Source organism: Hesperophylax consimilis, chromosome 28, assembly GCF_061612785.1.
Source record: "Hesperophylax consimilis isolate HC1 chromosome 28, BYU_Hcon_1.0, whole genome shotgun sequence".
Lineage (NCBI taxonomy): Eukaryota > Metazoa > Arthropoda > Insecta > Trichoptera > Limnephilidae > Hesperophylax > Hesperophylax consimilis.
In genome coordinates this window covers 322,760-350,624 of record NC_142863.1, presented here as the reverse complement: position 1 = coordinate 350,624, position 27,865 = coordinate 322,760, and the positions used below count along the sequence as shown (strand labels likewise).

At 35.0% G+C, this 27,865-nt stretch overlaps 1 protein-coding gene across 1 annotated transcript in view; it reads left to right on the top strand.

The window, feature by feature from the left end:
* Nucleotides 1-27,865, top strand: part of LOC149409986 (uncharacterized) — a 174,860-nt gene that overhangs the window by 128,863 nt on the left and 18,132 nt on the right. Inside the window, exon 19 of the mRNA XM_089648919.1 lies at nucleotides 22,797-22,926. Within this exon, the coding sequence (XP_089505045.1) occupies nucleotides 22,797-22,926 (130 nt within the window). The remainder of the gene's footprint in view (nucleotides 1-22,796; nucleotides 22,927-27,865) is intronic.

The window sequence follows — 27,865 nt, the reverse complement described above, 5'->3', positions numbered from 1 at the left end:
CCATTGTGGACTGCTAGCTTCTTTGGACAGTTTTTTGCTATCTCCAACCGCGTTCAATCATCCATTGATTACCCATTTTAAATAATTACCCATTATAATCAAGAACCCGGCCACCCCTACTAAGTCACGAAGCGTAATCAGGAGAGGTGGTAAGAAGTTCAAAATATACCATATAACATTATTCCTTTTGCCGCCATTTTAGATTTTTATGGCCAAAAGGTATCCCTCAACCAGTCTCTTTCGATCCGGCAAGTCCACAATGGAGTGCTGGTACCTACCCTAATATGTGGAAGTGAGCATGAAACTGGCAGAAGAAGGCTGAAAGTAGACTGAATACTGTAGAAATGAGATCCCTGAGGCATATGTGCGGTAAAATCATGTATGACGAAATGTGCGTATGCTGTGTCTATTCTAGGGGTATTTTATTAGAGCCTGTTTATATATGAACGGGTCGTTTCTCCAACTCGTTTTATCGTAAGTCGGCTCGCATGTGGAACGAGCTATCGGCATCTGTTTTTCCTCCTCCATATAATCCGGGCCTCTTTAAGACCCGCATTAATAAATTCATTCCTACAGACCCTACCTTAACCCGCCCCATAACGCTGCCCAACTGGGTGGCGACATAGTTTCTCTGTATTTAACGTGTAAAGACAGGGGCGCTCTAGTGAGATGTGTCACATAAAAAAGTCATACCTCCGAATTTGAATATGGAGACATACAAAATGATCTATATTATAAGTTATAACCAATGAATTCACACAATTTTTATCGATTATCACTTTTTATTAGGATTTAAAAAAAATCGTAAACTTTATAATCACATAACTCTTGAAAAGAAAGTCCCAATGATTGGCATAAATCATTCAAATCGAATAAACATTATTTTTTAAATATTAATATTCTGTTTAAATTATTGTCACATCTTACCGGAAATCGTTATATTTTAAAGTTCTCTAAATAAAATTAAATCTTCTTATTTAAAAGAATTATCTCACATTTAATATTATTTAAACAATATGACCGGAAGTCGGCATCTTTCAGTGGAATATACTAAAAAAACACCACAAGGTGGTTAAAAATGCAATTATATTTAATCAATTTTTTCGATTATATTTTATGTGAAGAATTTTTCACAGAGGCCCAATGAATATTATACAATGAAATCACTTGCTTCATCGGTAGAGGAGACCAAAGCCAATTGAACCAATTTGACTTTAACATTTTCTACGTCTTGCATATAAAGTTTACGAAAAAAATACTTATAATCAACGTCAGACAATTTAACTGCCCACCAAATTCGTATATGATTTTTTTTCAATCTCATATAAATTAAGCTATATTCTCATAAACCAATTGAGTGAAATGCTGCAATGACCCCGACCCCGGGGTTAGTATTAGTTTAATTTAGTTAGGATTAGTTTAAACTTACTCTTCAAAATTTCATTTTTTTTTTAAGTAATACACTATATATCCTCAAGAAAATCTGTTTAATCACGAACCGTAACTACTTGATGTAATAAAAAAAGAAAAACAAATATATGTTAATATCATAGTTTGCTTTAATCTCGATAAAAACAGAAGAAGAAAAAGTTTTTTTTTATGAATGAGATAAAACTTTACCCCAAACAACGTGTAAATATATTAATTAAAATCAAAATATAAACTTCACATTAGGAAAGAGGACAACGAACAAATAATTACATTGACTAAGTGTTACGGACGGACATGTACTTGAGCAAGACTTGGGAGCTGTACTCACAGAAACTTAAAAAAAACTTGGGTTTATTTGTAGTACGGGGTCAATTATTATTATTATTATTATGTAATGAGCAGGCAGCATTCTGCTGATGCGCTCATATCTGATTTTACAACAAGTTTGACAGTAATTGAGTTGTACTGGTATAATTATCCCCCGAAAACATTAAAACGGAAACAATATAAACTACTTTTTTAAAAGAAAGACATACATTCCCGGGTTTCGAATAACCTGGCAATATTTGAAAATCTCCTACTACCACCACAGTCAGCTGAAAATGTTGCTTGTGTTGTGATGGAGGACTTAGCCAGCCCAGGAATTGAACACACTACGCCGCGCCTGGGTGGGACCCAAACGCGATGTCAACTCGGCCACCGACCGGTCTAAAATATGACAGAGATCGCTCCAGTGGATAAGTAATAAAACGTAGTTTATAGGCAGTTTATAAAAAAAAAATTGTCTAAAGAAACAGATACATTTTTAAAACAGTAATAAATAAAGTACATTCTGGAATCGTTAATAAGTCGTTTTGAAATATTTAGCCGTGTTAAGTAATCAATAGTATCCGGAAACGCGGTGGCAAAACGTGGAATTCCATAGCCGTTTTTAATTTATTAAAAATATTTATAAAATCAAAGACAAAACAATTAAATGTATTCTAATCAGGGTGTCGTTATAACAAAAGAACGCCGGCATGGATATATCGCGGCGCGGGCGGCCACGCAGCTGCATTATCTTAACAACGAAGTTTAGGTCTGATCAAATTCACAATAAAGTATTATTTTTTAACGAAATTAGTTTTAATACAGAGAATATCCAAATAAACCTTTTTTGTGTATAAAAACATATCGGCTTCTTTGTCTGGATGTGGTGTGATTTGATTTGTATTTTTTTATGAAACATTATTATGAAGCATCGAAGAATTATCAATATTTAAATAAAAAAATATTGAAGTGTTTTACGCTATCCTCTAGCTGGTATTAGTATAACATGCAGGTGTTCGGTTCTAGACAAACTGTGAAAAAAATCAGCTTCTCATTGGGTGGTCATGTAAAATGAGTGTTATTCATTGATGTATTAATGTCACATGTTAGTCTGCTATTGTTACAATAATATTGAAATTTTGCCATTTTGCCGTGCTAAAAACACTTTATTCAACTTCTCGAAATTAGCTGTAGATTTTTAGTTTTGAATACCACACCAGAGTCCCAACTGCTCCCGTCTGGAGCCAGTGAGACTATGGCATCCTCAATTGGGGTTGTTGTGAGACTGAAGATATTGTGAACCTCGAAGGAGATGAGGAAGTTGGGAGAGTACTTGGCTCTTCAGATCTGGTTGCCAAACACTAATTGTAAAATAGTACAAATTAATTTTAGTAAAATTTATTTGAGCCCGCGACCTTCGGATTGCTAGTCGATAGCCTTACCCCTCGATAACGGAGGCCGTCATTTAGGAACGTTTTAAATTATGTTTTACATTTGAAAGTAGACGTTTATTACAATTTGGGAGGAGGGTATGTGCACCGCCGCCCCGGGAACCATTTATTGGATAACCTACACTTCTGCCATAGGTCTCCCCAAGTTGTTGGATATGTTTGGTGACTTATCAGGTGTGCCCGAGTTTATGGGGTGAGGTATGTGAGGGGCTTGGCGGCGGATGCGCCTGCCTAATAACTGCGTGGTGGGCCGGATCGATTAGTCCTCTTTCAACGCATCGCCTTGCAACGCACTAGGAGAGTTGGATTCTTATGTATATCACTCAATCACACTGAACCCCAGATTACTACCCACCCATCATACCTATTTACTTCCCAGAACCCACTCTCCTTCCTTTCCTTCAAAATTCCCCCAACACAGCATTCACAAAGATGACATAGGCCCTGAGGGTTACGATTTTCCTCAGGGCCTCCTGAGTGGATATGTTGTAAAAAATATAAGAAATAAACAACAATCTCGCTAAACGTTGACGGTGACCTATGGTAGGGGTGTTGGTTATCTAATAAATGGTTCCCGGGGCGGCGGTACACATAATTGTAATAGTTCTCGAGGGCTCTGATGTACAGACATTATGGCTCTTGTTGATTGACGAACATATACTAAAAAATCGTTGGTTGGAATCGTAGCTTGAAATGACTTTAGCCATGTTTAGTAATAAACAAATTAGAATAGATTTTTTAGCAATCATAATTTAAAATTTGTAAAATTTAATTCTCACCAATCTAATCGCCGCAATTTTAATAGGCACATATTATGGATATTACGCTTTGTTTCAACTTAATCATTACAAGAAACTTACGTCGGGAGAGATGGTAAAAGATACATTAAAATAAAATTTTATTCAATCAAAGTTCAAAATTTCTCTTTTAAAATGACCCAGACAAACCTCACCCTATGAACCCGAGCACCCCTGCTAAGTCACGAAACGTAGTAAATGATGTATTAAATTTACAATTTTTGTTTAATCAAGTTCAAAAGATTTTTTTAGCATGGATTTGACGTTTGCGAAAGTTCCATTTCAATATAAATACTCGTGAGGCAGTCTATCCTCTGTAAGTATAAAGTCATTTTCATAGAATATGGATGTACTAACAGGATCTAAAAAGTACGACAACGCGCGCGAAATTGGCGGTTAAGTTACAACGCATGCAAGCCGTCAAGTTTGTCAGAAATATATAGATCAACAAAATAAATCGTGTAAAATGTATATGCGACCGAAAAATGGGCGTGGCTTACAGCTAAATCTCGATGACACAAGTTGATCTGTAGGGATTTACATATGTATGCCAGCTTGGGTAATGGATCAACATATCCGGGGTGGATCAACAAATGCAAACGGATCAACAAATACCTGGCGTACCGTCGCGCGCGATCAACATAGTACGAGAGGGGATAAATATATATATATATATATATATATATATATATATCCCGCTACATTTGTTGCGTCCGACCCCTAAAAATTCCATAGCATTGCAGCGTCCACCGACTTACAGCGTCCGATATACGGACGCTGCAATGTTTTGACCTCAAAATTGGCCAGAACGATGCTTACCCCATGTAGAATCGTATGGCAAAAATTTTTGTGGAAGCAAAAAATGTCTCAGAATGTCTGGAAACGAATATTGAACGTTTGACATTTTGCCGACAGGTTCGCTACACGATGTATATATCGAGCAGTGTATGTTTTTATTCATTTCTACGATCTTGCCGCGTCCACGAAGTAATATAATTTTCGATACATAACGACGATCATGCTGCGTCTACGCATTACATCGTTAGTATTGCGTCCTCAAGACCGATTACGAGTAGATATTATTTTATATACATAACGACGGTCGTGCTGCGTCCACGCATTACGTCGATAGTACTGCGTCCCCGTAGCCGCTCATGAGAATATACTATTTTTAACTCATAATGACAATCATGATGCTTCCATGCATCACGTCGATAGTATTGCGTCCCAGTGAACGATCACGAGTAGATATTATTTTGAATATACAACGATGGTCATGCTGCATCCACGCATTACTTTGATAGTATTGCGTCCCCCTGGCCGATCACGTTGAAATATTATTATGAATACATAACGACGGTCTTGCTGCGTCTACGCATTACGTCGATAGTACTGCGTCCTCGTGGCCATTTGGAGTACATTGTTAAATATTATTTGAGCGTTTGGTTGAGTAAATCATCAGATTTGGCAACATTTGGTTAATTTACAACGATGCCGCTTGATACTCAGAACTAAGAATCGTCTTGCGTGGTTTTTAATGCATAACGACGATTTTGCTGCGTCCACGCATTACTTCGATAGTACTGCGTCCCCATGGCCATTCACGAGTACATTTTTATAAATTATTTGAGCGTTTGGTTGAGTAAATCATCAGATTTGGCAACATTGGGTTAATTTACAACGATGCCGCTTGACACTAAGAACTAAGAAGCATCCTGCGTAGTTTTTAATGCATAACGACGATCGTGATGCGTTTACGCATTACGTTGGTAGTATTGCGTCCGTTGTTGTTTTTTTTAAAAGAAAAAGCTTTTTTTTTGGGAGCGAAACCCGGTCGGCACAAAGTATAAAAAATAAAAGTGGTGTTTACAAAGTTATTGTTTTATTTTAAATTAAATATTGTTGTCAATTAAAAAAACAATTTATAAGTTCCCGAATATTATCTGAATATAAAATAAATCTTATAGAATAAAATAAAAACCTCAAGATATGAATTGAAATCTAGCAAGAATATCGTAACACAAATTGTGAGGATTATTATTAATACATTCATAGAATTATAAATATATATATTTTATCACACCTTCATAAATGCAATGAAAACTTTAACTTAAATGAAATCAACAAAAAATCAAAATATAGAAGAATACGTATGTGAAACATACAGCGAATGCACTAAAATCTAGAACAATATAATAAATCTACTAACAATCTTGCACTTAAACATAAGGAGTATAATTTGAAACATGGACGAACTTCTGGTTTACCTATGTATTTAACATTATGTCCACAACCAGATTTTTTAATACTATCCGAGGCACACTCGCATGCAATACATAAAAATATACCAAGTATTCCAAACTACAAACAATATGTCACAAATTATCACAAAAATAAAAGTAGTGGAATTGTAGTCTATGCTAAAGAAAAATTTACTGATATCAATGTTAACGAAATACCAATATGTAACGCAAACTGTTTGTCAATTAATGAATCTAAATAATTAGCCAATTAATATAATCGCATGTATCGAATACATAGCTCGTTAAACCCTTATAATCCAGTAGGTATCCAAGCGATTCCTTCAGAAACTTGATCAGGGTGCTTAGGCTGTGAACATCTTGTAATAATTATCGATAATAACATCAAATGGAAAAGTCAAATAAACTCCACAGTAGACAGAATGAGAAAACTCATCTTTATGTTTTTTAGACTTAGAAATACTGTATCATTAAAAATACTTAAAGGTATTTATTTTGCACTTGCACATTCTACACTACTACAATATGAAATCGTGGTTTGCGGGGGGGGGGGGTGTGTATAAATCATACCTACGTCCACTTGTGACAATTCAAAAAATATTAATAAAAATCATATTTAAAAAAGCCATATAACTATCCAACAATAAATGTTTTCCAAGGTTTCCCGGTTCCCCTTCTCACAAAAATTTATGACAAAAATACTCGTACATTAAGAACTTCAATTACATAAAGATTTATTTGATAAAAATAATATTCCATAGTTAATTTTAAGCTAAATAATTATTTATATTGGAGGACTAACCGTACCACTAGTTCGAACTACAACAGCAAAACATCATTATTTATTTAACGGTATAAAATTATTCAATAAATTACTCCTGGATATATCTGAGGAAAATTATGACAGTTACAAAAAAAAACAATTTAAAATTCTCTAATACAACCTAATAAATTTTCTTATTGTTTTAAATTATTTATTTATTTATTTTATTTCAGGGAAATCAACAGTTTACAATGTGGTTCATTTATACACGTGTAATTTACCTAACTGAGAAACCAATTGCAGATTTCCGCAATATTCTATTCAATTATGTATGTAAAAATTTAAAAACTATACTTACAAGAACTAAAAAATATTAAATTTATCGAAGAAAGCAAACACTTAGTGGCTTGACATTATACAAAATGAAACAAATACTTTGTTTTAAACCACTTTATATTTATTTATATTTCGTCGACCGGTTTGGATTGAACCCAAATATTGTATAAAATAAATATAAAGTGGTTTAAAACATAGTATTGTTTCATTTTGTAAAAAATATAACGTTATTCAAGAGGGAGATTATTATAACATGAGATTATTTTAACTGGAGATTATTATAACAGGAGATTATTAAAACAGAAGATTATTATAACGTAATACTACATAATATATGTCATTACATAATATAATAACATTTTATGCAGTTTGGTACACGTTTAATACATTTTTAATATAGTTTTTATATTTATTTTGGTTACATCGAAGATAGAATCAGAGAGAATGTTATTATACATATGTTGAACATATTCTTCTAAGCCAAGCATTTTTATTTTACTAGATTACATGAGCGTATGTGCCGTGTAGGTACTTTCAAATCAATTCTGCTTAATAAACTCCACATATTATGTTTCTGCTTATCATTCCTTGGTATTATTTATAACTAACCTGTTTTTATTACTTTTATTGTATTTTCTTGTAAGGCTATTAATAGTTTTTGTAATAATATTTGCAATATAAATATGTAAAAATATATTGTTGTCCTCTCCTAAGCACAAGCATCTTACTTATCAGAAAAGTGATTTAAATATTATTTAATATTATGTTGTAAATATTGTAACACTAAAGATGTTAAGAAAAAAAAAAAAAAATTCATTTTGAACTTAATGGTATTAATAAGTTTAACTCATTAATTAAAATATTGCAATTTGAGGTTGAACTAATTAAGTTAAATATAAAAACAGATATTATTATATTGAATACGTAACGACAGAAGTTCTGCGTCGATGGTATTGTATCCTCGTGACCAATCACGAGTAGATATTATTTTGTATACATAACGACGGCCGTGCTGCGTCCACGCATTTCGTCGATAGTATTGCGTCCCCATGGCCGTTGGCGAATTTGTACATTTTTATGTATTGTTTGAGTCCTTGGTGAAGCAAAACCCCAGATTTGGCAACATTCAGTTCATTTACAACGTTGCCACTTAGCACTCAGAACTAAAAAGCGCCTTGCGCGGGTGGACATTTTTGTAAGATGGTTTACAGTGGACGGTAAATTGATATCCCGACCTAAAAATGTCCGACCGCCCTCTGCAATGGAGCGAACTGGCGCGTTATGAAATGATACATTTTTACTAAGGATATCGTTGTAAAAAAATTGTCGCACGCCTGCGCCCAGTAGGTACGTTTGTGTACAAGGTGCAACAAGATATTCATTAAAACTTCTCACTATCAATAGACAGTTTGTTGTTAGGTCTGGTGTGTTTCTGGATGTCAAAAAAATAAAACATAAATATATATACATATATTTTTTATATACCGCACAAGAGTCTCAACCGCTCCCGTCTGGAACAGCGAGACTGTGGCATCCCCAATCTGAGTACTAGGGTAAAGGTATTGGGGAGGGGAAGAAGATGGGGAAGACAAATGTAGAAAAGTACCTGGCTATTTATATCTGGTCACCAAACACGGCAAAAGCTTGGAAATAACGTTTCCATTCGGAATGGTGGTCACACACCAGGGCGATACTGAGAGTATATTTCAATCTGGAACGTGCTGCAAACACACTTTATATTTTGTTTAATGTATTAATTGTGAAATAACACAAACAAATAAAAATTTATTTGCGCACGCCGGGTTTGACCGTCAGATTACGGGCTTAGGATTGCGAGTCGAGAGTCTTATCTCTCAACCACAGATGCTGTAATTAATTAATTAATTCACTATGAACGTGAAAACTTCACTAGAAAAGTAAGAAATATTTTGTGTTGTTTATTTATTTGTTAATTTATTTATTACACCTAATAGACGTTTACATTCTAGTTTAATAGTTGAGTATCGCAGTTATTATAAATTCTTCAAAATTAAAACAATAGAGAAAACAAAATAGAATGAAAAAAAAAATGTTACAACAAAAGCGTATAATAAAATAAGATACATTGGTAAAAATGATGAGAAGTCTCACATAAGTAGATATTCAAAATAAAGAAAAGATTGCAAAAATTATAGATGTCTTTTTGTCTCGATATATAAAAGAATTAAAATAAACAATATTTATATTGATTATTTTTAAGGTGAAATATATCTCCCATATCAGAATAAGTCATGAAATCCTAAGGGGTTTAATAATATAAGGGGCATAACAACGGCCTAAATTTACCTTTTGAAACTCTCAAAACAAATCCAAGAGTCTTAAGGGCCGTATATACGGAAGACGTAAAAATTAAATCGACCCTCAAAACGCCATGTAACAAACAAATAATATACACTCGGACGCAAGAATATATTATTCAGTATGGACGTGAAACCTTTATTAGAATAGTCAGCAATATACGGCAGACGTAACAATTAAATTAAAGTGAACGGACGTGAAACCTATATTAAAAGGAACCTTCAATATACAAAAAATATACACCCGGACGTGAGTATGTACGTGACGCTAGAAATGTATGAGAGTGTAATAAACATCAAAACCTGCATTATTATGAATATTAAAAAAATATGATATTAGCGATTATCGTGAGTAAAACATAGTGCAATATTCACAAAAACAATCTAAAAAAAAGAACTAGAAGTGCTGGACGCCCAAAGACGGATTTACGCACGGACGCAATAAATGTTGTGGGACCTATATATATATATATATATATATATATATATTTATCCCCTCTCGTACTATGTTGATCTCGCGCGACGGTACGCCAGGTATTTGTTGATCCGTTTGCATTTGTTGATCCACCCCGGATATGTTGATCCATTACCCAAGCTGGCATACATATGTAAATCCCTACAGATCAACTTGTGTCATCGAGATTTAGCTGTAAGCCACGCCCATTTTTCGGTCGCATATACATTTTACACGATTTATTTTGTTGATCTATATATTTCTGACAAACTTGACGGCTTGCATGCGTTGTAACTTAACCGCCAATTTCGCGCGCGTTGTCGTACTTTTTAGATCCTGTTAGTACATCCATATTCTATGAAAATGACTTTATACTTACAGAGGATAGACTGCCTCACGAGTATTTATATTGAAATGGAACTTTCGCAAACGTCAAATCCATGCTAAAAAAATCTTTTGAACTTGATTAAACAAAAATTGTAAATTTAATACATCATTTACTACGTTTCGTGACTTAGCAGGGGTGCTCGGGTTCATAGGGTGAGGTTTGTCTGGGTCATTTTAAAAGAGAAATTTTGAACTTTGATTGAATAAAATTTTATTTTAATGTATCTTTTACCATCTCTCCCGACGTAAGTTTCTTGTAATGATTAAGTTGAAACAAAGCGTAATATCCATAATATGTGCCTATTAAAATTGCGGCGATTAGATTGGTGAGAATTAAATTTTACAAATTTTAAATTATGATTGCTAAAAAATCTATTCTAATTTGTTTATTACTAAACATGGCTAAAGTCATTTCAAGCTACGATTCCAACCAACGATTTTTTAGTATATGTTCGTCAATCAACAAGAGCCATAATGTCTGTACATCAGAGCCCTCGAGAACTATTACAATTATGTGTACCGCCGCCCCGGGAACCATTTATTAGATAACCAACACCCCTACCATAGGTCACCGTCAACGTTTAGCGAGATTGTTGTTTATTTCTTATATTTTTTACAACATATCCACTCAGGAGGCCCTGAGGAAAATCGTAACCCTCAGGGCCTATGTCATCTTTGTGAATGCTGTGTTGGGGGAATTTTGAAGGAAAGGAAGGAGAGTGGGTTCTGGGAAGTAAATAGGTATGATGGGTGGGTAGTAATCTGGGGTTCAGTGTGATTGAGTGATATACATAAGAATCCAACTCTCCTAGTGCGTTGCAAGGCGATGCGTTGAAAGAGGACTAATCGATCCGGCCCACCACGCAGTTATTAGGCAGGCGCATCCGCCGCCAAGCCCCTCACATACCTCACCCCATAAACTCGGGCACACCTGATAAGTCACCAAACATATCCAACAACTTGGGGAGACCTATGGCAGAAGTGTAGGTTATCCAATAAATGGTTCCCGGGGCGGCGGTGCACATACCCTCCTCCCAAATTGTAATAAACGTCTACTTTCAAATGTAAAACATAATTTAAAACGTTCCTAAATGACGGCCTCCGTTATCGAGGGGTAAGGCTATCGACTAGCAATCCGAAGGTCGCGGGCTCAAATAAATTTTACTAAAATTAATTTGTACTATTTTACAATTAGTGTTTGGCAACCAGATCTGAAGAGCCAAGTACTCTCCCAACTTCCTCATCTCCTTCGAGGTTCACAATATCTTCAGTCTCACAACAACCCCAATTGAGGATGCCATAGTCTCACTGGCTCCAGACGGGAGCAGTTAGGACTCTGGTGTGGTATTCAAAACTAAAAATCTACAGCTAATTTCGAGAAGTTGAATAAAGTGTTTTTAGCACGGCAAAATGGCAAAATTTCAATATTATTGTAACAATAGCAGACTAACATGTGACATTAATACATCAATGAATAACACTCATTTTACATGACCACCCAATGAGAAGCTGATTTTTTTCACAGTTTGTCTAGAACCGAACACCTGCATGTTATACTAATACCAGCTAGAGGAGAGCGTAAAACACTTCAATATTTTTTTATTTAAATATTGATAATTCTTCGATGCTTCATAATAATGTTTCATAAAAAAATACAAATCAAATCACACCACATCCAGACAAAGAAGCCGATATGTTTTTATACACAAAAAAGGTTTATTTGGATATTCTCTGTATTAAAACTAATTTCGTTAAAAAATAATACTTTATTGTGAATTTGATCAGACCTAAACTTCGTTGTTAAGATAATGCAGCTGCGTGGCCGCCCGCGCCGCGATATATCCATGTCGGCGTTTTTTTGTTATAACGACACCCTGATTAGAATACATTTAATTGTTTTGTCTTTGATTTTATAAATATTTTTAATAAATTAAAAACGGCTATGGAATTCCACGTTTTGCCACCGCGTTTCCGGATACTATTGATTACTTAACACGGCTAAATATTTCAAAACGACTTATTAACGATTCCAGAATGTACTTTATTTATTACTGTTTTAAAAATGTATCTGTTTCTTTAGACAATTTTTTTTTATAAACTGCCTATAAACTACGTTTTATTACTTATCCACTGGAGCGATCTCTGTCATATTTTAGACCGGTCGGTGGCCGAGTTGACATCGCGTTTGGGTCCCACCCAGGCGCGGCGTAGTGTGTTCAATTCCTGGGCTGGCTAAGTCCTCCATCACAACACAAGCAACATTTTCAGCTGACTGTGGTGGTAGTAGGAGATTTTCAAATATTGCCAGGTTATTCGAAACCCGGGAATGTATGTCTTTCTTTTAAAAAAGTAGTTTATATTGTTTCCGTTTTAATGTTTTCGGGGGATAATTATACCAGTACAACTCAATTACTGTCAAACTTGTTGTAAAATCAGATATGAGCGCATCAGCAGAATGCTGCCTGCTCATTACATAATAATAATAATAATAATTGACCCCGTACTACAAATAAACCCAAGTTTTTTTAAAGTTTCTGTGAGTACAGCTCCCAAGTCTTGCTCAAGTGCATGTCCGTCCGTAACACTTAGTCAATGTAATTATTTGTTCGTTGTCCTCTTTCCTAATGTGAAGTTTATATTTTGATTTTAATTAATATATTTACACGTTGTTTGGGGTAAAGTTTTATCTCATTCATAAAAAAAACTTTTTCTTCTTCTGTTTTTATCGAGATTAAAGCAAACTATGATATTAAAATATATTTGTTTTTCTTTTTTTATTACATCAAGTAGTTACGGTTCGTGATTAAACAGATTTTCTTGAGGATATATAGTGTATTACGTTAAAAATAATTGAAATTTTGAAGAGTAAGTTTAAACTAATTATAAAAACTGCTTTTCGTCATCGAAGTTATTGAAATTGGACAACTATGTGCCTAAATTCTACATTTCAATCAACATTCCGTTAATGCTGCAATGACCCCGGGGTCGGGGTCATTGCAGCATTTCACTCAATTGGTTTATGAGTATATAGCTTAATTTATATGAGATTGAAAAAAAATCGTATACGAATTTGGTGGGCAGTTAAATTGTCTGACGTTGATTATAAGTATTTTTATCGTAAACTTTATATGCAAGACGTAGAAAATGTTAAAGTCAAATTGGTTCAATTGGCTTTGGTCTCCTCTACCGATGAAGCAAGTGATTTCATTGTATAATATTCATTGGGCCTCTGTGAAAAATTCTTCACATAAAATATAATCGAAAAAATTGATTAAATATAATTGCATTTGTAACCACCTTGTGGTGTTTTTTCACTGAAAGATGCCGACTTCCGGTCATATTGTTTAAATAATATTAAATGTGAGATAATTCTTTTAAATAAGAAGATTTAATTTTATTTAGAGAACTTTAAAATATAACGATTTCCGGTAAGATGTGACAATAATTTATACAGAATATTAATATTTAAAAAATAATGTTTATTCGATTTGAATGATTTATGCCAATCATTGGGACTTTCTTTTCAAGAGTTATGTGATTATAAAGTTTACGATTTTTTTTAAATCCTAATAAAAAGTGATAATCGATAAAAATTGGGTGAATTCATTGGTTATAACTTATAATATAGATCATTTTGTATGTCTCCATATTCAAATTCGGAGGTATGATTTTTTTATGTGACACATCTCACTAGAGCGCCCCTGTCTTTACACGTTAAATACAGAGAAACTATGTCGCCACCCAGTTGGGCAGCGTTATGGGGCGGGTTAAGGTAGGGTCTGTAGGAATGAATTTATTAATGCGGGTCTTAAAGAGGCCCGGATTATATGGAGGAGGAAAAACAGATGCCGATAGCTCGTTCCACATGCGAGCCGACTTACGATAAAACGAGTTGGAGAAACGACCCGTTCATATATAAACAGGCTCTAATAAAATACCCCTAGAATAGACACAGCATACGCACATTTCGTCATACATGATTTTACCGCACATATGCCTCAGGGATCTCATTTCTACAGTATTCAGTCTACTTTCAGCCTTCTTCTGCCAGTTTCATGCTCACTTCCACATATTAGGGTAGGTACCAGCACTCCATTGTGGACTTGCCGGATCGAAAGAGACTGGTTGAGGGATACCTTTTGGCCATAAAAATCTAAAATGGCGGCAAAAGGAATAATGTTATATGGTATATTTTGAACTTCTTACCACCTCTCCTGATTACGCTTCGTGACTTAGTAGGGGTGGCCGGGTTCTTGATTATAATGGGTAATTATTTAAAATGGGTAATCAATGGATGATTGAACGCGGTTGGAGATAGCAAAAAACTGTCCAAAGAAGCTAGCAGTCCACAATGGAGTGCTGGTACCTACCCTAATATATGGAAGTGAGGCATGGCATCATATTCTGTCTACTTTCAGCCTTCTTCTGCCAATTCCATGCCTCATTTCCATATATTAGGGTAGGTACCAGCACTCCATTGTGGACTGCTAGCTTCGCTTCTTTGGACAGTTTTTAGTTAGCTCCAACCGCGTCCAACCATCCATTAATTACCCATTATAACCAAGAACCCGGCCTCCCCTACTAAGTCACGAAGCGTAATCAGGAGAGATGGTAAAAGATACAGGTTCAAAATTTCCTACATAACATTATTCCTTTTGCCGCCATTTTGGATTTTTGTGGTCGAAAGGTATCCCTCAACCAGTTTATTTCGATCCGGCCCGCCACGCAGTAGATGGGAAAACGCATCCGCCGCCAGGACCTAGACAAACCTCACCCTATGAACCCGTGTACCCCTGCTAAGTTATGATTTTTTTATGGATTTGTTTTTGCGAAATTTTCGTTTCGATCTAAATACGCATACATTTCTTATAAACAATTCAAGCAACACACGTCATTTTGATTTGAAACGGTACCATTTCACAGTCATTTCATGCGATATTCGACTCTAGAGACTAATACTTTGAGTTCAATATCACAAAAGATTACGGAACCACATAAAACCTTGTGATGAACAGTCCACCGATTGCCCCTTGATTGGTTCATTTAGTAAAACCATATATAGGGACACAGATCAACTTTGTCTAATAACTTCTTACCTGGATCAACATACTACGGGAATAGATCAATATATATGAGATCAACATAAGTATGCCAATTTGGGTAGATCAACATAAATTATGCATCCGATTTCCATACAAATTTTGAAAATTTTATTAACAGTATATCAAATGGTTTTTCTGGCAAACTGGCAACATTGATAATTATTGTACCACTGTTGTCAATTCATTCAGATGTATTCCATAATAGCCAAGTTATATGGTGTTAAAGGTGGATCAACTTAGTCTAACAACTTCTTACTGGATCAACATAATACGGGAAGAGGACAATATATATATATATATATATATATTAAAAAGACTCACTATGTGCTATTCGGGAATAGGAAAGGACAACGCCTAAACATTTCCCTGGGAATAAACAAACTGGAACAAACAGATGTCGCGAAGTATCTAGGACTTTTAATTGACTCACGGCTTACATGAAAAAACCATTTTGACCATGTTAAATCAAAGATTGCTCCAGTGACTTGTGTAATGTACAGGCTACGTAGATTGCTTCCCACAGCCATACTGCGATCATTGTACTATGCTATGATTCACTCACACTTGGCGTATCTTTCGAGTATCTGGGGCTTTGCTACCAAAAAAATGATATCGGAGGTGCAAATAATCCAAAATAGAGCCATGCGTAACATTTTTGGCTTGCCTTGGGATATACCTGTTAAAGATATTTACCGTCACGCACTTGTTTTGCTATTTAAGATGGTTCCTAACTTTGAGATCACAAACACCATTTTAAATATTATTCAGTGTAACACCCACACAAATATAAAACTGAGCTATAACAACGATGTTCACCAATATAATACACGACAACACAACAAACTACATATATCGAAAATACACTCAACAAAGTTCGGACTGAAATCATTAGAATATATTGCCTACACTAACTATAACAAATTGCCTAAAGAATTAAGACAAGTATATGCCTCTAATAAATCTCGAAACGATATATTGAAATCCTATTTTTTCAAATGTTATTTGGAAAACGAGTCATAAGTAGCTACAAACTCTGTTCTGATAGCCGTCCTAATTATCTCCAAATACCAAACTTTGTACATCCAGAGATGATGGGCTTTTTTAATCTTCTCATGTATTTTGAATGTAAAACATCTTGTATTAGGTGTGTTTATTTTTGAGCCCGTACTTTTTAATGTATTTTCCTGATTTTGTTTTTATGCATTTCTATAGTCCATCATTGAGGATACTTTTTTAACTTTTTGACACCAACAGTACATAAATCAAATGAGTGATTATAATAATTCATATAGTCTTATAAGACAATTTTTTTTGTGACATATCTGTAAAGTGATTCTTCATATGTTGTGTCTGTATGTTGCCTCTGTGAAATGTTTTGTAAATGTTTTCTTCATACATTGTGTCTGCACATTGGGTTGGGTTGGATCTAATTTTTCTGTACAGAACTCTTTTTTTTATTTTTTTACTCTTCTATTTCAAAACTACCAATTGGCGATCCCTTAATGAGTTTGATAACTCATGGGAATGCAACATCGTTTGTTGTATGTTTAAAAACAAAAAAAAAACTAATTATTTTTTTTTGAATTCATTTTTTGAGATGTATTATAGTGAAAAAAAGTTTTTTTTCACCATAATACATCTGTTTTTATTAATAAAAAGTTTAAAAAATGGTTTTACTGAGGATTAAAACTTCCTCCCCGGGGACAGGAGTCAACCGCGCTGACAACTGAGCCAAATCCCAATTTGGAAGGACCAACATTAATTGCTTATATTACCTGTTGTAATGTCATAAAATGTTCAATAAATGCGTACATGTCCACGTGTGTGTATTGCCATTAGAATGTATTATCATCGACAACGAGTCTATCTGCCGAGTTTCAGCTCAATTGGGTGTCGGGTAGTGGGTTAATTTCCACTTCCGAGATTCCTAACTACAAAATAACTGTTTTACCGAGGAGTAAACATTCCTCCAAGGGGACTGGAGTCAACTACTGCTGCAGTCAAATTTTGCTACATTTGATTTTGATTGCGTCTAAGGTTGAACACCTGCAAGTTTGATGACCCCTTTTCCAAATCATAATGTTTACCAGTTGAAAAATCTAAAAATCTTGTTACCAGGCAGCAAGAAGACTGAATCTAACCTGAGACGGTTCGATGACCCTATTTTCTGAAACGAAATCAAAGTGTTGATGAGGCAGTCGCTGGGCGAGATTGTTATTGACACTAAAAATACCTGCCTTTTGAAAAATGTAAACATGTTTTTGCAAGCTGACGTCACACAAACGCTGGCTAGAGAAATTATAAATAGCTAAAAACACCACTAAATTCGGCAGTCAAAATTCAAAAATTAACACGAGTGGACGGTAACATCAGCTGAGCCAGACGCATCTGTCATCATTACAATAATGAGGCGTCTCCGTGTGCCGGCTCTTATAATCAAATGACCATGCTGCCGCTGATCACCTAGAAACTGACCAATCCCTGCTGCATTGATGTTGACAACCTAGAGGCTGATGAATTCCTCCTGGCTACCGACTGAACCAGTCACAGATGCTGACAACCTAAAGGCTGACGAATACCTACTGGCTACTGACTGAACTGCCCACTGCCGGCGATCACCTAGAGGCTGGCCAATCCCTGCTGCATTGATGCTGAAAACCTAGAGGCTGGCCAATTCTTCCTGGCTACCGACTAAATTAGCCATTGATTCTGAAAACCTAGAAGCCGGCCAATTCTTCCTGGCTACCAACTGAATTAGCCATTGATGCTGAAAACCTAGAAGCCGGACAATTCTTTCTAGTTAACAACTGAATTAGTTTGTAGCCAGGAAGAATTGTCCGGCTTCTAGGTTTTCAGCGTCAATGGCTAATTCAGTTGGTAGCCAGGAAGAATTGGCCGGCTTCTAGGTTTTCAGCATCAATTCTTCCTGGCTACCGACTGAATTAGCCATTGATGCTGAAGCTTAGAGGCTGGCCGATTCCTGCTGGCTACCAATTGAAATGGCCACTGCTCCAGCAGTCGCCTACGCCATTTGCTGTATCGTATCACAATGTGTTCCAATCTGAAATTATCGCTTAAAGGATTCCGATTGTATCAGTTTTCTATCTGTGTTTTAAATCCCAGTTGTATTAAAATAATATAACTATTTCTTGTGAATTGGGTTGGCTGTAGAAAATATGAAGTACCTATAAGCTACACCCCTTTGTATGTTCTGTATACCAGTACAATACTTAAATGTGAATTTTGATTCAAATCGTCTTTCTTTTATGATGGTTTGGATAGAACACCTCACGGTGTTTTACTTAAATCATTACCCAGGTTGAGGACTGATTTTTTACCTGTGCTTATTATTTACAGTCTTTTCTTGTGCAAGCAAACACGTCCCGTACACCACTTATGTGCCACCAAAATGCATTATTTCCGACAGCGAGACCATCTGCCGAGTTTCAGCTCGATCGGATGTCGGGTAGTGGGTTTTTTCCACTTCCAAGAATCCACTTCATTGATACATTCTTTCAAGAAAAGTGAATTTAAAAAAGAAGTATTGAGACGATATAATATTTTGGTCATGAGAAATAATAATACCGGAAAAAGACAAGCTTACACGAAGTTTGAGAACTAAAAATGCTGCGAGCGAAAGTTATTTAAACACGGAAAAAACTGTTAAAAAAACTGGCACAGATCTGACGTCTGTCTGTTGCCACGCTCCGCGGTCTTCTGACGAAATCCTAGAATTCAATACAATTTTTCACTCAAAAAATTATTACATAAGCGCCGAAGTGGATTTTGTTTTTTTGTGGATAAATTAATAAAAACGGAAAAAAAGTTAATCAAGTAAATAAATAAATAAGATAGCAAATAAACATAGTCACATAAAAGTATTTTTGGAAAATTGTTTCTTATACGAGTTCACAGTTAACTCTTGAAAAAGAAATCTATTTAGTAGTTTACGCTTATATTTTTCATGACGTAATTAAAATTTTTATTTTAATTCTGATCAAGCCAAGCGATAGATCAGGCTTCAATGTATCCATAGTATATTTTTGGTATTGATAACCTATACCAATTTGTAGTATAGATTAATCTAAATAGCTTCAACTTAATTCTGCCTTTGAAGTCGGTTTTTACATTGCAGTAAATGATATCTAACGCTCTCTATGAAATTAATTCATTGAAATAAGTTTTTCCATAAACAATTCTTCGAAACTATTGATTCTTCGACCATGTAATTCTTTGAACATCTCAATTCTTCGAATTTCGTTCGTTGTTACAGACCATGCGCACCGCGTTCTGCACAGTCTGCGCATAAATCAACTATCTATAGATTGATAACTCCGCCCTCTTTCCATACGTTTGCTTTCGTCAAGTTTTAACCATAGATCTGGCAAATTTGAATACACCACGCATCGCCGACGTCACACCACACCATCGACAAAGGATAGAGGAAATTAAAAAAAAAAGGCGCAACCATAGGCAATTTAATTCTGCTTCGGAACCTACCTAAAACCCAATTCATTAGCCTAAAACATAAGTAAAATGTCACCCAAGACCACAAGTTCCCATCTGACAAAGCCCTGTCCTAAGAAAGAAATGACCTTTAAAGTAACTTCCTTTACAGCTCATTTTCTCAGGACAGCGTTTTATCAGAAGGAAGCTGAAAAGCAAACTCATAATTACATGTACAATAATTTTATTTTTTAAATATAAACATGAAATACAATAATATAAGAACAAAACACATTTAGAAGGTGAAATTAATGTATCAATATAAAACTAGCTGTTGGAAATGATAGTTATTTTCTTTCAACATCCAACGGCAATTGAAAAAAATATTGTAAATAAGGCAGTCAACGATTCAACCTACTGTTTTAGCGTCTAATTACATTATTATTATTTTTGTTTCCCTCCTACTTATCTTATTACTTAAATATTTATACCTTTCATATATAAATAGTAAGTATATAATAATTTTTAGTTTTAAAAACTTTATATGCCTTTTAGATATTTTTAACTTAGGAATAGTACACAACATAAAGAATGTAACAGTGTAAACAGAAAAGTAAATTTAACAATAGGTTATTGTTTTAACAATACATATTGGCACCTGATAAATAAATAGGGTATAATAATAACAAATAAAAACACCAAATACAAGAGTAAAATTTAAAGAAGGTGTTGAGAGAATATTCATTATGATGTCAAGTATGTAATAAAAAAGTAGAACTATATATAAACTAGACATATAAAATAAACTAATTCGACTATATTTTTATTAACACTAATCAGTGACTGAAAATGGGCTGCAGACTAATACAGCCAAACTGAATAATGTAAACTCCGCATCAGAGAATATTAGGCTTAACATTACAAACGATAACAATATTTGACTTGTATATTTATTTTTTCGTTATTATTCTACTACTCATATAGAGATGTCAATAGAAAATGAATTGGCAAGGATACACCACAACCATACAATGGACCTGATTTAATGAGGAGCATGGCAGTACTATGATATTTAAAAGACGCTTATAGGAACAAATTGTGGTCCTAATTGGTTTTAACTTATTAAAATAAATTAGTTATGACAACCATTTCTTCCTATATTTAGCATAGTTTAAATGTCGCAGTACTGCCATTTTCTTCATGGCATCAGGTCCATTGTATGGTAGTGTATCCTTGCCAATTAATTTTCTATTGACATCGGTACACCCATGCATTGATTATAAATGGTACAGTAATTTTGATAATGAATTGAATAATTTTTTTTTATGTTCGTTACAATTAAGCCAATCAAAACATATATATTTTGCAATGGTTTCTTCAATAACGGGCACAAGATATAAATTTTCGCAATTATAATTCAGTACATACTCGACGACATAATGAATTTCAAGAGCGTTGATAGCAAATTTCTTAGTGGGATCATATGGGTCACCTATGCAAGATATTTTACATCTATGTTCTGCCATCCCCTGTGCGGCAAAAGCAATGCTGCTGGTTGCAGAGAAGACATGACTGGGTCCTGCACTCATTTCTGGAAAAAAAAAAATCATAGTTCTTGAAGAAATTGAAGTAAAGATTGACATATTAGACGAACAAAACTAACAATGCTATTCCCTTAATATAAAACAGATACAAAACGTAATTCGAAAATATTTTCCACCGAATCTGTATTTTTACAGTTCTGCTAAGAGCCAATACATTGCAAAATGAGAGGTTAAGATTAACCTAAATAAAGTATTTGTCTGTATCTAATGTCTCCCAAAATTGCCTGAGGGATTAGTTATGGATGAAACGCTTAAAACGAGATTAAAAATAGATTCGAACCTGTATTTTTGTCACCATGCGTCTGAATTTCTTTTGGTAAATCAACATATTTTTGAATACCAGGAAGATTGAGGGTAGGCAGTGCGTCTTTCTTTAAAGCTCCAGTGCGATTGCGTTTGCTGCTGATATTGAAATGACAACCACAAACTGTTGCATATGATGCTAAGATTGGACAATTTACGTAGTCAAATCTTCCCAATCTCCAACACCATTCTCGAAATCGACTTTCAGATGTTATGGTTGGAAACTTGTGTCGAATAGAGTCTCTGTCCAAACATCCTTTCACACAACAACAACAACAAGTTTTAATGACTTTATCGGTAGGCATTTTCACACATAAATCAAATGTTTCACACAACCAGATATTTAAAAATGTTTGACAATGATGGCAAACAACGGCGTCTGTCAAACTTTGCTTTTAGTGAAATGGCGGGAAGCAAGAGTCGGCCACCTAGCGGCGAGAACACGCATTACACCGTTTGCGAACCCTCTCTTTCTGGCGCACGAGTCTTATGGTAAAGTGAGCGAGAAACAAAAAAAAAACGCATCGCCTACGTCACAAACATAGATTTTTACCATGTCTATAATTTGTGTTGACGTTTTTAAGCGGAGTTATACCCCCCTGAGTCTGCGCATCACTGAATGTTTATGCCAAAGAATTCGAAAAAAGTGTATTTCTTAGAATTGCCATTCGAAAAATATGTTCATCTAACAATTGATTTCATTTCGAAGAATTTACCTATAATCGTAGTATATAGTAACGTTCAGATAGGCCGCATATCGGTGGGTAATCTGATTCAATGAACTCATTATAACATTATTTCTGGTAATACTTTCAGCGTGAAATTCAACGAGTTGGTTCGCCCAGCCTGCCTCCATACCGGTGGTTCCGTGGATGATGACAAAGTTACCGCCACGGGATGGGGAAAAACTGTAAATCGTAGAAATTTATCTAACCAGCTGCAAAAGGTAACAAAACATATTTTTTGAAATGCATTGAAAGGACGATGGTGGAGCTGATTTTGACTGCTTGTTGATTTTAATTTGACCGATAATTTCAAAACAATTAGGAAACAGAATAGTACCTGACTTAAATTATTTTATTATCACTTGTTGTCTCTACCGATATTTCATTCAGGTAATTCTTTTAGGTATTTTGGTAGGTAAATCTTAGATAAACTTAGCACTTGGAACTTAGCACTTGGTTTCAACTTAATTACTACAAGAAACAAATATTTATGTCTATATTATTTATGGGGGGGGGGGATGAAACTAACAACCTAAAAACCTACTTTGTGCGTGTTTACATCTTCCACAACTTAAATAGTTGTCTCCATTAGATATTTACGTTGAAATCAAGTGTTGGTGTTATAAAGAGCCATTATTTTATTTTATTTTTTTAATTAATTTTGTGTTTTAATAATAATTGTTTGTTATTTAAAAATAAATGAAAGCATAATTTTATTTATTTATTGATCTATCAATATAAAGTTTTTTATGTGTATTTATCGACATCTGTCTCACTAGGGTACACCTGTGTCGAGACGGACGTATTCAGATACTTAAAGAATATTTACATGCATAACTAAATCAAAATACATATTACAAGGTTGTATACACTTTAAACTATGGAGTAGGTACAGGTACGACAATATTATAAATATAATAATTAAAATAAAATAACTTTGTTTAAATACCACTTTATTGTATATATTTATAACCAACAGGTTTAAGTTCAACCCGAACCTTCATCAGGGTTAATAAAAACATATTAAATTAATTACAGAGGTGTATGGGTACTTATAGTTAAGCTGGAAGAGGGAGAGAGAACATCAACTTTGGTGGGGGTGGAAGACTTAGGTAGGAGAGAGGGGGTAAACATAGGTGCAGGAAATGGAAATATATTTAAAATGGGGCTGTTTGTCAAATCTAATTGTTTATTTAGTAAATTGTTTTTATTGACTTTAAGGGATTTTTTTATTTATTTATTTATTTTATTTATTTGCAAAAACAGTACAAAAACCAATACATTGCAAAAGCGGTAAACAAATTATTGAAGAAAATTTTATACATAAGTATACAGTTAAAACATATGCAAAAGCGGTAAACAAAATATGGAAAAAAAATTATACATAAGTATACAGTTAAAACAAATACAATATTTCGCGCTTAAAGTCGTTGTAGGACATATGGAAAATATCCAAGTTAGCTGGAAGGGAGTTAATTAACCTAGTGAGTCTTCCCAGGGGCATCACCATTGGTAAGTTAGTTCTGGACCTGGGAAGAATTAAAAGCCTGTGTTGGCGGCCTCTCGTGAAATTATCCGGGACATAAAGTCCTATTTTTGACAGAATGTCTGGAATTGATACTAAACCATTCAGAAGCTTGTAAGCCATCATCAATAATGCGACGTCCCGTCTGGAACTAAGGCTGCAGATATTCAGCATTCCCGAGATAAATGCTGTTGGAAACAGCCATGGGTAAAAACCAAACTCTCTCATATAGAGGTATCGTAAAAATTTCTTTTGAATTTTCTCGACCATTAGTACATAGACAGTGTCCTCTGGCCCCCATACCTGAGATCCACTCTCGAGAATGCTACGCACTAAGCTAAAGTAAAGCAGCCTAATGACTGCAAGGTTTGTCAGTTCCTTTGAATTGTGTATGACAAAACCTAACATTCTTGTAGCTGATTTACAGATCTTTTCAATGTGAGCGTGAAATGTTAAGCGAGCGTCATACACAATTCCTAAGTCCTTATAAGTCACCGTATGCTTTAGTGATGTATCTTTCATTTTGTAATTAAAATATACGATCTTTTGTGACCTCGTAAAACACATAACTGAGCATTTTTGGAAGTTGAAACCGAGTTTGCTGTCAAAACTCCAGTCAATAATTGCATTTATATCTTCCTGGAGCTTTTTACAGTCTTCTAATGATCTTATTCTTAAGAACAGTTTAATATCATCTGCAAAAAGTAAAAAACGGACGAATTTGATTTTTCCCCGAATATTATTTATAAAAATTAGAAACAATAAGGGTCCTAAATTGGAACCCTGCGGCACACCAGAGTTTGTAGGATACGCGTTAGAGTTAAAACCACCATAGGAAACGAATTGTTCCCTTTCTTTTAAATAGTTAGCAAAGAGTTTAATTAAGTTTTCGGAAAAACCAATTTCTTCAAGCCTACTTAAGAGCACTAAGTGATCAACCTTATCGAAAGCTTTCGCAAAGTCATGGTATGACGTGTCAACTTGCTCATTATTATCGAACGCTCTCGCCACGTAATCAGTATATGCCATCAAGTTTGTAGTGGTTGATCGGCCACGTCGAAATCCGTGTTGTTGTTCGATCAAGAATGGTTCAACCTTGGCATATACATATTTATGAATAATTATTTCGAATAACTTGGCAGGTGCGGAAAGAATTGCTATAGGACGGTAATTGGTTGCCTGACACTTGTCACCATCTTTATGTAGAGGGGTAACTTTTGACAGCTTCCACAGTTTAGGAAAAATTCCGTTTTTAATCGTAAGATTAAATATATGTAGAAGTGGATTAGACAGTGGTTCAGAACAACCCTTAATGACGAAGGGTGGAATGAAATCAGGGCCAAATGATGTTTTTGGTTTCAATTTTCTTATTGCTAAACTGAAATCCATGTTATTAACGTTTTCTATAGATATGTTTTGAGCTTTTGTCAATCCAATCTGTCCTGGTACGTAAGAATCAAAATCAGCTTTTTCTGGATTATAGACAGATTGGAAATATTTTGCGAAAGCTTCCGGTACGTCAGTTCCTTTGTAAGTACAATCATTCAGAATAATATGATTTAAGAGGCCTCTGTCATTTTTTTTGTCAGAAACATATTTCCAAAATGACTTTGGATCGTGTTTAACATTATTCTCTACCTCCACAATATATTTTTTGTGTGCTATTGAAATGCTATGTTTAATTTTTGTACGATAGGATTTGAATAACTCGTGTTCACTATCCAAACCTGATCGTTTCCACCGTCGATGGTATACAAGCTTCGTCTTTATGTCCCCGATAATCTCACGCGAAAACCATCTAGGATAGTTTTCATTTCGCGGCGCTTTTTTTCTTAGAAAACATTTGTCGAAATACGCGTATAGGGTATCGTAGAAGTACTTAACTGCTTCGTCAACATCGGAGATCTCCAAGATAGCCAGCCAATTGTGGTCACGCAATTGGCTGTACAGCTTCTCAAAGTCTCCTTTGCGGAAATTCCAACCACGAAAGTTATTTTCTGAATGTAAACAACGACTTTTCAACGGTCTGTCATGATCAAGACTAATTTCTGACACAAGTGTCGGGTGATAATTATCTTCTTGAACAAGACAGAAATCGGATTTTTTTGTAAACATACTAAAGTTACTTAATACTAGATCCAAAGTACGATTACATGAGTTAAGTACTGTATTAAACTGCTTCAATTGAAAAAGTTCCATAACATATAAAAGCTCAGTGTTCACTGCACGTGGATTTTGTGAAGAATTAATGTTAAAATCACCAATCACTAAGATTTTTTTATCAACAAGGTAAGTTAAGTTACTAATTAAAGTTTCGAAAAAAGTCGTGTAAATATGCGTTTTTGAACTGGGTGGGATATAAACAGAACAAATAAATAAACATAAGCCTTGAATTGTGACTTTGACCCATAAATTTTCGTCTCCCGTTTCCAGATGGGAAAGTCGTTCGGCTCGCATGTTTTCTTCGTTTAGTAAAGCGAGCAGTAGTCCACCACCTCGTGTTTGTTGAGTGCTTCTGTCTTTTCGGAAAACTGTGTATCTGCTGTCGAAAATTTGCGCGTTAAATATCGAATCGTTTAGCCAAGACTCCGTAATCACGATGAATTTATGTTCTTGGTTAAGAACATTTTCTAGAAATTGATTCATCTTAGACCTGAGTCCTCGCACGTTCTGGTATAGTAGCAGTCATTTTGATTCGGTCGGCTTTTTCGCGTTTTCTTGACCTGAAATGCGTTTATTATAATATCTAAAATGACGGACAACCACTCCTCGGGGCCATAGTTCTTCTTTTAGTAGTAAATCTATGTTCTGCTCGTCGACTCCTATTTTAAAGGATGAGTATTCTTTAGAAAACGCCATAAACTTTTCAGCATTACAGCTGAGAGCTGTATTCGTTTTGACATGGGAAATGACTTCCTCCGTCGTCGTGTCGGGATCTAAGCGTGAAACGATAATAAATTTTTGTTTGGGTATTACTTTAATCTTACTCGAGTCATTGGTTCCTACGACTAAAATTTTGTTTTTATTGCGTAAGGCGGCACTGTATGATAACAATGGGCAGGAGGGCGGCTCGGTGCGGGGGGTTTGCTTGACGTTAACGCCGCTGCTCTCAGCCGGTGTAACCGACTCGGAGGCGGGGGCGGGCGCAGGGGAAACGGTAACTGGTTCACTGCTGTTTGCCAAACGAGGCTGGCTGACTGCAGGTGTGAGAGAGATGGTATCAATATTCTCACCTGAGTTTGAATTTTGGTTGATTTTTGTTTTCGATCGCGTTGTAATCACCTTGTCATTCGCACTGTAGGTACTCCGAAAGACTTCAATACTCGTAACGAGCCGCGAAATGTTATTATTTTGAGTGATTATTTCATTCGATAATTGCCGAATTATTCGCTCCTGTTCGAGATTTTTAGTTTTCATTGACGATAGTTGCGTGTAGCAATCATCCAGTACTGCGATGCTTTGCTTATTAGACATATTTATTATTATTATTCGTTAACAAAATACGCGCGACGAAACTGTGTGCGTCTTAACTCGTGACTCAGGAATTACTCGACTATATTATCTCGAGTGCTTCTAAATTGTTGAGGCGTAGACCTATCCCGTTTCAATGTAATACTTCTACACCTGAAGGCTTA